The 16,571-nt window shown below is 37.6% G+C and overlaps 1 protein-coding gene across 1 annotated transcript; it reads left to right on the plus strand.

Moving 5' to 3' along the window:
- On the plus strand, window positions 1-9,397 carry LOC310943151 (alpha-1,6-mannosylglycoprotein 6-beta-N-acetylglucosaminyltransferase A-like; the record flags this gene model as incomplete). Its single annotated transcript, XM_083908677.1, has 17 exons — window positions 1-16; window positions 102-148; window positions 648-717; window positions 1,823-1,899; window positions 2,073-2,162; window positions 2,465-2,530; window positions 3,073-3,240; window positions 3,753-3,925; window positions 4,036-4,161; window positions 5,776-5,909; window positions 5,992-6,125; window positions 6,348-6,491; window positions 8,057-8,203; window positions 8,293-8,406; window positions 8,514-8,588; window positions 8,680-8,837; window positions 9,202-9,397. The coding sequence occupies 17 exons, from the start codon at window positions 1-3 to the stop codon at window positions 9,395-9,397; spliced, it is 1,935 nt and encodes a 644-aa protein (XP_083764803.1).
- Between the last annotated feature and the right edge of the window lie 7,174 nt (window positions 9,398-16,571).

Consider the following 16,571-nt stretch of genomic DNA (forward strand, 5'->3'; position numbering starts at 1 on the left):
ATGATTGTGAAGCTATGTGGGTAAACCGGTCCGTAAACTATAAAGGGTGTAAACGTGACTGTGTCTGTGTGAGCCAAAATCCTGTTTTCTCCACCTGACAGTGTACAAGCACACGCTTCACAGGCTGGAGGTCTCATTTTCAAAGAAGGTAAGTGTCTGACCATATCTGTTCCTGTAAAGTTTAAAAAAGAAAAAGAAAAAAAAAGAGCAACAAATTTGCTTAACAAAAATAGCTTTTCTTTTTTTTCAGTGACAGTTGCAGGAGTTCTTTGATATGTGAGGAATGTTGATGTTGTCACAGGCTAATTATTGCACATATTCTTTTTGTCACATTGATGCCTTCCCTTTCCATTAAAAATAACATGTATTTTTGTCCATGCAGGAAATCCAGCTGCCTCTGAATCATGAAAAAACTGAAGTGCAGTCTGTGGTGCGCTCTGACAGCACTGCTGGCCATGAGTTTCATTTGGTGTCTGAGTTTGTCATACATCATCCTGGTGTGTAATCTTAATTTATCAATTTAGCTTAGTTTAGAAGCAACATAGAGCGCAAACGAAGCATGAGGATTGCACTCGTATAATACGCCATAATCTTCAGAAGTGGGTGGTTTGAAATTAAGCCTTTGTGTGCGTCTCTTATCATTTTAGAAGTCTGGCGAAAAGGGCAGCAGTTCAATCAGTCACAGCAGACTGAGGATGGAAAACAGCAGGAATGAAGGTGAGAGAATTACAACACACACACATAAGACAAACAAGTGGTCTGAGTTCTAAAAGCAGAGGGATTGATTCAAAACATATATAGCATTAATGCAAAAAAAGCATACAACATTCATAAGTTAGAGCTATTAACCTGTGAATTTCTAAGAAACAAATAAAGATAGTTTTTTTTAGACAACAGTAAGTTTTCCTTTACCTTCCGTAAAGATAAAGTAAAGGAAAACTTACTATTGTCAAAAAAAACCGAAAAGAACTAAAAAAACTAAGTTTAATCAGAAGATAATGAACTTCCACAATATAACAAAGATTTTCTGAATTTTTTTTTAAAATTTTTCTCTCTTAATTCTAATTCATAATTTCTTAATTAAAATAAGCCGAAAAAACCCTAAAACAAATGCACAACCTCTGAAAATGTAATGACACTATCAAATAATGGTCACAATTCATTCACATGAGCCTTTTAGTTTCCAAGACTTTAGGTCCCAGTTTGTGGTACTAAATAAGAATCGATTGTTTGTTCCACATGCAGCCTCCATGGAGGTCCTTTTTTCTAATTTGTGTATTCATTTATTTTCACTTAAGGAATGTTTAAACCAATTAACAACTTACTTATTCAGGGAACTTTAAAACTTTCTTAAGGACAAACTTAGCTGTATGTTTGTCTTTTAATCAGTGAGAACAAGACAAGGGCTGATCAAACTTCGTCTTCTATCGCCCCTGTTCCAGCTACAGTCCTTCAAACTCACAGTTCAAACTCAAACTTGAAAAGGATTTTGAATAGAAGCAGTGACTCTACCTCAAGGTCAAGTGGCTTTCATTAATTGATAAAGGTATGCTAAAGTATTGCTGCCTTTTGCTATCGTTTTCTTTTGTTTTAATATTGCGACAGAGTGTGATAAATTAAACTGACCTAATCCTGAGTGGGTGTCACTTAAAATAATCATCTCAAAACTACTTCTTAGTTAAATAAAGGAAAAAACATCATCATAAGCCTAATCAAAGAACAGTGTGTGTGGGATTTTTATCTGCAGGGAAAATGTGAATCCTTTTTAATCCATGGAGCAACTTGAATCCACATATAATGATTTTGTTTGTGTGTTGTTTAGATGATCTTATCCAAGAGGACAGACACTGCCCGCTGTCACCCCTGGACCAATACCCAGCCTGTATTGACAAGTTGAAGGTAAAACTTTCTTCTTTGGTAAACTATTGTTTTATTGAACTGCCTGTGGTAAAAAATGTAGATGTTTGCAACCTTGCTCTCAGCTTGTTCTTATTATTTTTATTTATATGACCTTTCTGGTACTTTTGTTTTTGTTGTTGTGGCCCCTGTGCGGTTTCTTCTTCTTTTCCCAGTGGATGAGTTCAAATTGGGAGACGGATCCTTGTTACAGACGTTACGGCGTGAACGGATCTCTGTGCTCCTTCATCATCTACCTCAGCGAGGTATAATCTCATGCTTTCAAGCCTTTAAAACATATAACAGCCGTCTTTTCATTTACTGTGTTACTATGTATACACAAAAGCTATAAGAATGTGCAATATAGAGTGTCTTATATCTTTTTTTCTCAGCACACCCTATAGGCAATCTGATGAAAAACATACCCGAGCAAAAAGTACTCAAAATGTTTTAAATCGGGTTGAATTTGTGAAATTTGGAAGCATGTCAAAGTTCGTGCCGTTCGTGCCGTTCGAGCACTAAGGGTTAATGTGACCGTCCTTTCTTTATTTCTTTGTGCTGTGCTCAGGTGGAGTCCTGGTGCCCTTTGCTTCTAGGCCGATTGATCCCATCAGTTGAAACAGAAAAGTCTGAGGTAAACAAGGCAGAAGAATGCTGGGCTGCTTGCTTGTGATGTGTATGTGTGGTGTGTTAAAATTATGCGCAGTAAATAACGTCTGCAGTGTTGCTTTCTGTATAATTTTTCTTCATTAGTTGTCCAAACATTCTTGTCAAATACAAGATTATTATTCTTTATAGACGCATTTTACATCATAAATGTGTTTTTAATTGAACTCCATATTTTAGACTTTATATCGTTCCATATTCAAACAAACACATTTATACAAATTTCTCAAATATCGATATTAAATATGAATATCTTAATCGAATTTCAAGCTTTTTTTTTGCCCCGAGGTCATTTGAGTTTGAGAGCCCTGCTCTACAGGTTCTCCTTTGTCCCGATCAATTCTCAACCCGAGGAGTATAAATCTGTCCGAATCCATGAGGCATCCACTCAAACAAAGTGAATGCTTACCTTACTAAACAAAAAGAAAAAAAATCTTATTAAGCAAAGAATGTATCCATCAGTGCATTACCAATAAAATATTAAATAGAATGATACCATCATGTTTCCAGGTGACCTCTGACCCAGCAGTGATACGCACAAGTATGGAAGATCTATATCCAGTTCTGGAAGAGCTCCAGTGGATACACCAAAGAATTAAGAGTATGGAAGACGCTTGGGTCTATGCTGGACGCTCGCTGTCAGTGAAATACGACCTCAGAGAGAGAAAAGCCAAACACGTAAAGTATTTAACTATAATCATATTGCTTATATGAAATATATCCTCCTTAGTCAGTGTTGGTATTAGTGTCAAATTGTCCATATGTGGTTTAAGATAACAAAGTTTAACATAGATACAAAGACTGTATATTAAAGATGGATGGAGTTTTTCATTTTTTTAAATGTCAGCAGTTAATCACGATAATCAATCATTTGCTGAGGTGTTAATTATCTCAGGTTTCAGGTCTTCTTCAATAGAGCATGACATAAAATTCAGGGAATTATGTTTTACCAGTCACAGGTAAATGGACACATAGGAATTTTGTTGAGAAACCATAAGACGATTCATTTTTATACAAAATCTATGCACAAAATGGACAAAAGCCTAAGTCTTCTTTAAAGTCAAACACAGACGAACAAGTAATCAGCAGGAATTATATACCAGAGATTATCGACAATCTGGCAGCAAAGTAGAGCTTTTCATTGATATTTTGTGCTTCAAAGACAACTTCCTCCTTTCCATTCTCCTCAGATCCTATTGTATCCAGGTGCATTGACCGTCAAATCGGGTTTTAAAATACTACAGTCTGCCTCCAAAGGTGGTGGGCCCCTCGGGAAACTTGACCAGTGGAGTGACCTCATCGCCACTCTTCACATCCTCGGTCACCATCTTCACATTTCTACCTCTTTACCTCAACTCAGAGTGTGAGTATATATGCACACTAAAACATCTCTTTTACTTCAGTTTGCACAAAGTCTCCCCTCTTTTTTTTATTTCTTTTTTTTTCCTGTGAACAAAATTTGTGTTTCTTTAGTTTTCTAGGGATTAAAACAGACAGTTGCCCGCCTCCTCCAGCAGTGGAAGCAGACCTGATCTACACAGACCTCATCGGCCTCAGGCAGTTTCAAAGAGTACTTAAAAGCTCTTGGACCAAATATAAGTGAGTGTCAGCGTCCTGGTCTTGATATTAAAGGGGGATTCTGGGATTTTTCAACCTGGGCCCTATGTATATAAATGCAAGTGTGTAAGTAAGCTCAGATTAAGGCCCTGGCATACTTCCAGAAAATAAAACATTTCGACAACACAACTCGACATGGCGACCCTCGAACCGGCCGACTCCCCCGCCCGACTGACCTTTCAGCAGATGAGCCGCTCGAACCAGACGTGTCCGACGGCACTGTAGCATCGTTGTCTTCTTCTTTGGCAGGAATGCGTCCTGTTCCTTTGCGTCCAGACTTGCACCACCACCCCATGGTGAAGTCAGATACTACAGGACCCTGACACGCAAGTATACCAGGGTCCGCGCAATGCGATGCGCGCAGATGTATCACAGGGCCTTAAGTCGTCAGACCTGCTGCTGCTTCACACCCTCATCTTCCTTAAGTCCCTGTGACATTAAAAATCAACATATTAGTGCATGTAATTTATCAAACATTCATATTAAAAAAAAATATGCTACGTTTAGTGTTTCTGGCAAAAACTATAACAAAGTGTGGGCTGTTTGGACCTAAATGTGTAATTTTAGACTGAAAATTATGATTGCAATATGTCACAAGAACAAAATGTCCACTAAAAGTTCTTATTTCATCATAACATTCATTTGGAACTAAAGCACTCCCAGTTGCGCACAAACTAAAGAAATTGTGTTTTTATTTAAATTTTTTTTTAATTTACAAACGTGGGTGTGTGAGTTAATCGTACTTACGACCAAAAGCCACGATACTGTGGCAATAGATACACTGTAATCCAATAGGGCAACAGACATTCTACGTTATTTCCATTAAAAGTGCTTTGTTTTTGCAAAATAAACGACTCAAATTTTTATTATAAATGTCTGTCGACACAACTCTCACTCAAGTCTCATTCTGAATTCCCACTCGACTTCAGCAGTGCTGCAGGAAGATGAGACAGTACATCACAAACTCCTTAAATACCGGTTTACCGCAGTGTTGTTGTCATGAAAGAGACAGAAGTGGAGAATCGGCACTGAAATGAGTCAGCACATAACTTTGTGATGATTTACAGTGACGCCGTTTCCTGCGTGGAGCACAATGCTCTGTGCCACTTTGTGTTCTTTAAATAGGAATTCAAGGCCAAATGAAAAGTAATTACTTTTTACTGTTACGGAAAATCAAATGTGACTTAAGAGAAGAGAAATATGTTAAAGAAGAACAGCAGAAAAAGCTTACAGATACAGATTACCATATTTCATACTGGTTCAACTGATTTATTAAAAGTATTCATTGCTTGCTGCCAAATTTCAGTCGAAGTTAGCAATGTGTCACATGGAGTTTATATTTAAACTTAAAAAAACTGGGTGACTTGGTGTCCATTTTATTCTAGTTTAGTTTTGAGTTTATTACAGTGCATGTATCAGAGTAATCGAGTAAGTGAGAGGATAAGTTACCAAAGGCAATTATGTTAAGTATTAAGTAAGTATCAGTGAATGTACCGTTTCCTTGATCTGTGATGAAACGCCATGGCCATTTTATGCCTCAATATAATACATTCCTTACAAAGTTCATATTTTTTTATGTATTCATGTGTCAATCAGATGCAGGATCCGTGTGTTGGATTCGTTTGGCACTGAGCCAGACTTCAATTATGAGGTTTGGGGCACAACTCACAGCCGAACGAGTCCATACGGTGGCCAACATCTGATCCAAGCGCAGTTCAACACCATGTTCCGTGCGTATCATAATTTCACGTCAGCAAAATGTGCAGTTTATACAACAATATAATAATAATTATTATTATTATTGTCATGCAGCTCATACACCAGACAACACCTTCCTGGGCTTTGTGGTGCAGCAACACCTCGCCTCTTACTCAAGTGCACAGCTCAAATCTATCAAGCGGAAAAACCAGGCTCTTCTTTATGGAAAGTATACCAACTTTTGGAAGGTAACAGCAGACAGACATTTTAATTGCCAAAACAAACCAAAAGAATTCTCAGAATATGTATTTGTAATACGTCATTTGCAAAGTGCGGCTGTTTCTACAATGTGTAATCACTCCAGTATCCCTTCATTAAATGCAATGGGAAACAAGTGGCAAGTGAGAGGTGTAATTTATGTCATGGCCTGCCATATTCCTCTGTTTACCTCTCTGCTGTCACATCCACAGGGAACGGGGTCTTATCTGGATGTCGTCCACAAATACTTTGAGATGCATGCAACGGTTAACGACAGTCCACTGATTCCACGCTACATGAAAAACCACGACCTCCTCAATGGGAAGGATTTTCAGATCCTGTTGAGACAAAGCAAGGTAAGAGGATCAATGAATCACAGTGTTAAACACAGTAATGTGCATTTATGGCTTACAAATTACATACAGATTTTTTATATATAATTGGGACCGCTTGCCTTGTCAAAAAGGTTCCGTTATGGATTCAGACAGCTTAGAGTCAAGCTGAACTTTTCGTTTAGACGGTGAGTGAGTGTTCTGGTTAGAGGGTGGAAGAGAGAATGATATGTCCATTCATCTACAGTTTTCTACCGCTTTATTCCCCACATGAGGGTTGCGGGGGTTGCTGGAGACAATCCCAGCTGACATGAGCAAAAACGGAGGGGTCACGGGGTCCACCATGGATAGGTCATCAGCCCATCACAGAGACAACACCTAAAGACAAATAAGCATTTAGCCAATTTGCATTCATATAACGTCTGCATGCAAGGGAGTAAACTGCAGAACACAGGGGTAGAACGTGCAGAAAGGCTCTTGAAACCTGTTCTTTTTGCTGCAAGGCGACAGCACTAACCACTATTATTGAGCTCTGTCACATTTTTGTCATATTCCTCTGAAGCCTGACTCCCTTTTCTCAAAGAGAGCCCTCAAAAGTGCCAGTTTATCAGGTTACTCTCCCACAAGGTATTTGTACATTTTCATTCATAAAAACTCTCACAAAAAGCATTCAGTAAATGTAGTAAGTTACCATTATTCATGAGTCACAAAATGAATAGAGACTACTACTTGCATATGTTGTTCACATTAAATAGACACTGTTATAAGTGTCTAAACAAGTGCAGGAAGTGAACAAACAAGGAAGAACTTCACGTAGACAATAAAACAAGACTTAAACCACAAAGTCATAGACGTGAGGAAACAGGACTAAAGATCAGAGACAAACAATCCAAAAATGCACATGAAAAAAAACCATTAATATTCAAATGTACTTTCATTGGTGCTTTTATTTTACAAAAGCCCAAACTCTGTGATTCACTCACAGTGTTTGTTACGGTGTCTCTTATGATCCAGTCTGCCTCAGTGTTTTCTGCATAATTATGAGGTTCTCTCGGGTCAGACCATCTGTTACAGGACTGCGAGTTAATCTTCTCATTTAGACAAAGTTCTGATTATTCTGCATCTGTTTGGTCATCGTATATTGTGAAACCTGGCTCTGTCAGACCTGACTGGGGGTGCATGCGAGTGTATACAGCAGCAGCACAGGGGTGGGCGGGGACAAGAGGTGCTAATCCCATCGAATTGCGGCAACAGCGAGTTTTATGAGCAGTAGAATTCACTTCTGGAACTTTTTGCGAGCGCTTCTTTGCATTTACCAACTTTTGCTGTTCACATTTGTATTATATTTTTAATGCAATTTGGCAATCTCCAGGAACCTAAAAAATATCACCATATTCTCCATCATGACAGGCATGTACTATTTTAACTTCATGCAGAACTCCAGAATTCATTATCACTTGTGTTGGTGTTGGCTGGCACCATGTGGTAGCAGAAAAGTAGTGCATGAGTTTATCACATGATACTGCATAATATGTTATACACAAAGTTTTTCCAGTTTTAGAAGATGCTAATGTGTTTTTTTCCTGTAGGTATTAGTGGGCTTGTCTTTCCCATTCGAAGGCCCCGGCCCTCTGGAGGCTTTAGCCAACGGCTGTGCTTTCCTGAACCCAGTGCGTTACCCTCTACTGAGCAGATTCAACTCACAGTTCTTCAAAGGAAAGCCCAACACCAGAGAGGTCAGGGTGCACATTCAAGACTGAGGCACTTTGATATGATATCATGTTTAAAGATATAGTATATTACTGTTGATCCGTTTGTGTTATAGGTGACATCACAGCATCCCTATGCTGAGGCCATAGGAGAGCCCTACGTATGGACGGTAGATATGTTCAACACAACGCAAGTAGAGAAAGCTCTCAATGCTATTCGCAATCAAAATGTGAGTGTTTTCTAAATATCAGACATGAAAATGCAGACGAGTTTTTTGGACTTTTTCCAAGTGCCTTTTCTATTTAAAAAATGTAACTCCCTGCTTCTACATTTCAGATTGAGCCCTACCTTCCCTATGAGTTTACCAGTGAGGGAATGCTCCAGAGGGTCAACACCTTGATAGAAAAACAGGTCAGACGATTCAGAGGGAGTGCATTTTCGGGAAAATTACATGATTAGTATCTTTTGTTTACTCTCTCTCTTTTTTTTTGTTTGACTATAGGACTTCTGCTCCAGTACACAGAAGTGGCCCCCACTGAGCGCACTCCAGGTTGTGAAGGCAGAGGCCGGCGCTTCATGTAAACAAGCGTGTCAGAGGGCCGGGCTCATCTGTGAGCCTGCATTCTTCCAACAGCTTAACAGCATCGAAACACTTGCCAGGTAAGATCAGATCACACATGAATCTGTCAAAAAACTGATCAAATAACATTTGACTGTATACTCAAATCACTAACTTAGGATGATGGAAGGAGCTTTTTTGATGGGAAACATGTCGATGAAAAAGTCACAGAAAACTGTGGCACTTACTAATTCAGGGGCTAGAGGAAAAATATGTACAACAGTGACCTTTAGTGTCAAAAACAGGTACTGCAATCCATATTTAAAACATAAAAATAATGAAATTAAATTACACAAGAGATGTTTTGAGATCTTGTTGTTTACAGGTTATTATGCCATGCTGGAATCACCATTAACCATGACTTCTTATTCAGTTGCTGAAAATGTTTTCTTTTTGTTTTTCCAGCTACGGAATAGACTGTCAAACATTAGAACTAGACAAACACATGGTGTCGCCGGCCTTCGACGACGACAAGCGCTGCGTCTTTCAGTTGAATCCACTGCTCTTCAGCTGCGCGAGATCAACCCTGTCCCTGACACGTATCTGTCCATGTAGAGATTATATCGAGGACCAGATTGCTTTATGCAAGACGTGTATATGACTGCAGTACAGACAACAACCACCTGAGGACACTGTTTGCCTCCAGCAAACTCAAAACAGGTTTGATTCTTGGACTTTTTCTACATTTGTAGGTAATGTAACTCTGCAAGGTTCACAACTGTTGTGTGTTCATAGCACATGGACAAAAGGAGAAAAACACTTTAGTATTTCACTAAATGTGCAATCACAAGCAATTTTATTAGGTCCACAAGACTTGAGGTTTGGTGAATGTTATGCAGTAACAAAGGTTTTAATGCATATGATATAACTATATTAATATTAATAATTATTGTGAAACAATGCATGTGAAATTAATAAGTTAAATGGGCTATTAAAAGGTTGCAACCTTCCATGAACTGTGTTGCAGCTGTCCCCAAAACATCTGATTTCTTCTAATGAAATGCATGTTTTTGTGTAATTGAATGAACAGCCTAAATGTATGAAGGAGCATTATCGTAGGTAATTCCTCCCTGCAGTTGTTAGACTGTACAAAAAGCACTGCTCTCAGTAGACCACACATAACCAGGCTCCTCATCCCATGTGCAATATATATACTGTCCTTTAACAAAAGTGCAATGTAAACATATATTGTCTCATGCTCAATTTATGTCTATAATGTAAATATCTAACCCATACTGTATATATTCTGGAAATTGTCTATTATGTACACTACACATCCTATTCTATTTAACTTTTTTTTATTTAGCAGTAGTGTTAATATCTTTTTCATTGTACTTCTTGTTAATGTATGGTCATTCTTTATTATCTTATTTTGTCTTGCTGCTGCAACACTGTAAATTTCCCCACTGAATAAAGGACTCTTATTTGGCTATTTGAGTCCAAAAAGTCTCATCAGTAACTGGTGGAAATATTTCAAATGTCCCCATGCGGGACGGGGCCTGGGTTACACTTATGATATTCCCTTTTTAAGGCTTTTAAATAAAATATAAATACCTGAACGAAACACCACACAACAAAGCTTAAAATGTAATACTATTATTTAGTTGCTTGTAATGTTTAAGTTCACAATACATAAAAGAAAATGGAATAAATCACTTACAGAGTAAGAGTTTTTACTATAGTCTCTCTTATATTTAAAGCATCAAATAAAACCAGAAAAAAAACAAATAAACGATATGAGGGACCCACACTTGGTCCTCAACAGTCCCAAAACCCCCCGTTGCAGGACTGTGTCAGCATAGGTGCGTGGGGGCTTAAAATAAACTAGCCGAGTCACTTTTACCAAATATACGTGGAAATCATGTACTCACGGCTCCCGGCAGTTAGTGTGGGTAAAGGGGAAGGTCACCGACAAGGCGCAGCAGCATACAATCCCATCCACATCTCCTACTAGTCCACAGGAGATTAGCTTACCTCCGTAATGCCGTAAAAAAATGTCCGTCTTCCTCTCCTGAATTAGATACACAAGCTAAATTCCAAGTCCACGTGCTATTAAAAGCCGATTTAGCATCGACTCGAATTAACCCGAACACGATACAGAGCAGAGAGCAAGCTAATACTCACATATGATGCTAGGCTAAAGCTAACGGCTAGTCGCGGTTAGCACTAGCGCAGTTCGTTTTTTTTTTTTTTTTTACATTGTACAGCTTATTCACGTGCATGTAATTGCCTCTCGGTCGGTCACGAAGTTATTCACGTCAGGTAAGTGGCCGTTCGCCATAACAAAAAAGAACTTTGGGCCAACAAATCACTCCACAGTTGGTAAAGATAACTCCTCCTCGCTAACCCGCACCTGAACATGTCGCTATCTCCCGCCTCCTCACCGAACTGCCCTGTGATTGGCCAAAGTCGCCGGAGCTGTTCACCGGTGACATCCCCATGCTGCATACAGGAATGATATACACAAATAAGCTCCCTTATTCAGGTCTGATAGTTTTGCTTGTTTTCAAGTGAAATATGCAGCATACAAATAATGTTATTTCAAACAGAAACTGAATAATAACATTATCTTAAAAAAAAAAAAAAGGCATTTTGAATGTGACGTAGTTGCTGGTTCAACTTCTGCTGTGATTTTTTTTTAAAGCACAACCATAATTTCTAGTGTTTACAGAGAATGGTGTGAAAAGGAAAGAGGAAACAGCCAGTGAGCAGCATGTTGATGCCAGAGGTCAGAAAATAATAGGCCGACTGGTCAGGGATTATAGGAAGGCGAGTAATTAAAACAATCACCTGTGACAAGTTACCCAGGGAAGCAGAAGCCCACCCATGAACCATATGGGCTACAACAGCAGGAAAAACAGACCAGGTGCTACTGACACTTTATTATAAACCCTTTTAAAAGTTAACATCACGATTATCCTGACCTAAATAAACCTGATTGACGTTATTATTGTGACAAATAATAATAAAAAAAAAACAGTTAAAATATCATGATAATATTGTGATAATATATTGTGATTGAAATACCATAATAATATCATGATGATATTGTACTGTGGCTTAAATATCATGATAATATTGTGATAATATTGTATTGTAACCTAAATATCATGATGTCGTATTGTGATAATATCAAGATAATATTGTACTGTGGCATAAATATTGTGATAATATTGTGATTATATCGTATCATGACTTAAATGTGATATGATGATATTGTTCTGTGGCTTAAATATTGTGATAATATCGTATTGTGACTTAAATATCATGATATCATAATTGTGACTTTAATATTGTCATAATATCATGATAATATTGTTCTGTGGCTTAAATATCGTGATAATTTGATAATATCGTATTGTGACTTAAGTATCATCATAATGTTTTGTGGCTTCAATATCATGATGTCGTATTGTGACTTTCATATTGTGATAATTTCATGATAATATTTACTGTGGCTTAGATATCGTGATAATATTGTGATGATATCATATTTTGACTTAAATATCATGATATCATATTGTGACTTTAATATTGTGATAATTTCATGATAATATTGTTCTGTGGCTTTAATATTGTGATAATTTGATAATATCGTATTGTGACTAAAGTATCATGATAATGTTTTGTGGCTTGAATATCATGACGTTGTATTGTGACTTTCATATTGTGATAATATTGTACTGTGGCTTAAATATCATCATAATATTGAGATAATATCCTGATAATATTGTACTGTGGCTTAAATATCATCATAATATTGAGATAATATCATAATAATATTGTACTGTGGCTTAAATATCTTCATAATATTGAGATAATATCATGATAATATTGTACTGTGGCTTAAATATCATCATAATATTGTGATATCGTATTGTGACTTAAATATTGTGATAATATCGTATTGTGCGAGTCTCTGTCGATTCTGACCCCTATTTTTTCAGTGAAAAACTATTTACTAAGATCATAGATGATGAATGAATGAATGAATGAATGAATGAATGAATGAATGAATAATACATCATGAGGAGAGATGCAGCTCCCCATAGGCACATAAGAAGTAGATCACAAGCACTGTATGCTGGCGAGTTAGACAGTGATTAATACGATAATAGGAATTCACCATCTTTTCCAAATCACAACTACAAACAAACTAGACACAGTTTGTATAATTATATTTATGACAATTTAATTGTCATTACAAATCATTATTATTATTTTTAGACAAACTAACTCCATATTGAGATTTATTGACCCTTGTTCTGTTCAGTAATCCCTCACATGACACACGTGAAACTGGAACTATCAAAACAAACGGACCATGTGTGGACTGTGCTGATGTATGAGCAGGATAAAACTTTATTCATCGATAAAACTTTGCTCTTTCACAAAGAGACCATTGTTCTTTTACATAAATAAATTGTGTTTACGTCATCTGTAATACCACTGATATCATTACTGTACAAACAGACAAATAATGACTCTGTTACACAGTCACATTTACTGTCATTTCAGTTACATATTCCTATGTGTGTGTGTGTGTGTGTGTGTTTGTGGCTGCGATGCATTCATAACTGCAGAAGCTGGAAGGGATTTTACAAGCCCATGCAAAGCCTTTAGTAACAGAGAGGTGTTTTTTTCTTAATATTGCTATCATAACTTTATTAAATTTAGTAAGTACGATGGTACGATTTCATTAATCCATACAATCAAACTGTACACAAAAGAGCAGAATCAACGTCTCGACCGATTTGGCACAACATTTCTGAGCTATTTCAACGAACGGAAGTCTGGGAAATCATATTTTGTACCAGTTGTCAACGAATAGGACAGTCTTTTCATGAGGGTTGAGGGTTGATACGTTACATTACATATTACATTACATGGGGCGGATTTACATGTTTAACTCAATGAAAAACAAAACAAAAAGGCAACTGCGATTATTATGGGGCTGCAATGAGCGACTGCACTTCTCTGGTATATCCATCCACAACGGCGTTTTTATTAACGTTTCCAACGCGACTCTCAGAAATAAAAAGAAGTAAGTGCAGAGAAGAGAGGTAGAAAGGCTTGTGTTACCAGTCTCAGAACCATTGAAATAAACAACAGAGCAGAGTCGTGCAGTCCACACATGACGTTTGTTCTGTGCCGTCGTTGTCGTGGTGGTGGTGGCGGTGTCTGCATGTAAACACTGTGCTATGTATGTTTTGTAAGAGTAGAGATTGTCTTCTGTGCATCAGAAAGAGGGCGGGGGACATAATATTTACTAATCAGTATGCTGTTGGTGAGCTAAAGCAGTGTGTGTGTGTGTGTGTGTGTTCACTTTCTGGCAGATCCTTTTTCACGCGTCGCACAAATTGAATCACGATATAATAGCAGTGTAACACTGTTCATTTGATAAGTGCAGTGAAGAACGGACGAAGGCAAACTCTCACACACACAGTCGCTGTCCAAGACCTTCGAGTAACTACCTTCAGCGGTGGGGCTAAATTTAGACACCTCCACTCAATGCAGTGCACTGAATACTGATTGTTCATAGAGGGTTTGTAACCACAAGGGGGCGCACACGTTTTATGGATGTGCAGTACGGGAGCATTGCTCAGTTTTATAATAGGTCTTGTGGTCTGAAAACAAAAAGAGACAAAATATGCTGCTTCAGAGATCTATGGTGTACCAATCCTGTAATGTTGATTTTCCTTTATATATATATATATATATATATATGTATACCGTTCAAAAGTTTGGGGTCACTTAGAAATGTCCTTATTTTTGAAGGAAAACCACCCTTTTTCAACAAATATAACATTAAATTAATCAGAAAAAGACTATTCTAGCTGCAAACGTCTAAATAATAATAATTATAATAATATGCACATATGTGTATAGAAACCCATTTCCAGTATTCTAATGGTACATCGTGTTCGTTAATTGCATTAGAAGGCTATTGGATGATTAGAAAACCCATGTGCAATTATGTTTTGAAGGGCAAAATTATTATTTTGAATAAAAAATAAAAAATTATTTCTAATCTTGTCAATGTCTTGACTATATTTTCTATCCATTTTGCAACTCTTTTGATGAATCAAAGTGTGACTTTTAATGGGAAAAAAACACAAAAAAAATGTATAGGTGACCCCAAACATTTGAACAGTAGTGTATATCAGACCCTATCTGATATGACTGATATGTAATAGTGATTTTGTCAAACTCAGCTGAGGCTTGGACAGCACTGGCACAGATCACACCCACATCCAGTCTGAGATTTCCCACTTAAGAGTACCAGAAAACTGACAGTAAGACATTTACGTCGTTATGTTTTTCACCGAGAATCTACAGCCACATGTAACACAACATTTACAGTATATGCACACTAGAGTAGACACTGATCACTGATCATCGTCCTGCACTGTAACTGTAATGAGCCGTCTACTCCAAAAAGCCTGTTTATGTCGGCCCTAAAAAAAGAAGAAGACAAATCACTACTATAACTATGTTGTGACTGTTATTGTTGCATCCAAACAGTGTAATAAACATATTTACATACGGTGCAGTAGTAGTCTGTGTTCATTTCACATTATAAAGTTAACGATAACAGTGAAAAACAGAACGATTCGCAGCCTCATCTTTGTCATTGTGCTTAGAGTCACTTCACATTTCCCTTCCTGAAAGTCGCAGGTGAAATAAAGGAAAACAAAACATGAAACGATTGCAAAACAAATAAAAAATAAAAATAAAAAACACCAGCTGTGGATTAAGTACAATGTTTGTACAGTATATATATTATCACACTAATGACAAACAGCGAGGTTAGGCCTATAGCAAATGGCAATTTTTATATATACTGTATATACTGTATTAATGATCTAATCCTAAAAGAGTTTTTACAACAACACAGCAAATCACAAGATTACTTTTTTCCATCTTACCCATATTAAAAAAAACACTTTTTGTCTGGTTTTGTGAATGTTACCAAAAAAAAAAATGGATCACAGTAAATAACTTATCAAGGCATGTGTGTGTGTGTGTGTGTGGGGGAATGTAATACTCTGAAATAATCACTCGGTGAGAGTTTGAATCTGTGCTAATCTATCGGCGCCCGACGCTGACGCAGGACGACGCGTCTCATATTGTGCGACCAAACAAAAACAGGTCAAATGACGTCACTAAGGTTTATGGTCCATCGCCTGACAAATATAAGTCCTTTGGTGTCTTCCCCGTCCTCTTAAACTTCTGCATTAGTTTAGTGGTCAAAGCTCTGGTCGCCTGTGCTTTTTTAACCTCCTTTACAACTAGGAACCAATAAAAGATGTATAGTAGAGTAGAGTGGCTGCGTATGGAGGAAGGATGCTGGTGAGGTTCGGCTGACGCTAACAATTAAAAAAATAGATAAATAAATAAATAAAAGGAGCGGACACTGGATTAAGCTATTTTGCGTCACACAACTTGCACAATTTTGCAGTTTGATGGGATTGAAAAGTGAAGAAGAGTGGAAAAGAAGCTAAAAAATCTTTATATCAGTGATGTCGTTTTCCCTCAAAAGTGTGTCCATGTGGCGTAGTCACTGTGTAGAATACTGTGTGTGTGTGTGTATACTGTACTGTACGCATGTGTTCAGGTCCTTTCCTTGTGTGCATGTGAGTGACTATACAAAGACAGAAGAGAGAAGACAGAAGAGGACAGGAGGCAGCCAGAGTGTGTGTGTGAGTGTGTGTTTTTGTGAGTGTGTGAGTGTGTGTGAAACTGCTCTTCTGGTCAACACACGTACGCGTCTG

The sequence above is a fragment of the Microchirus variegatus genome (assembly GCF_963457635.1).
Source record: "Microchirus variegatus genome assembly, chromosome: 22".
NCBI lineage: Eukaryota > Metazoa > Chordata > Actinopteri > Pleuronectiformes > Soleidae > Microchirus > Microchirus variegatus.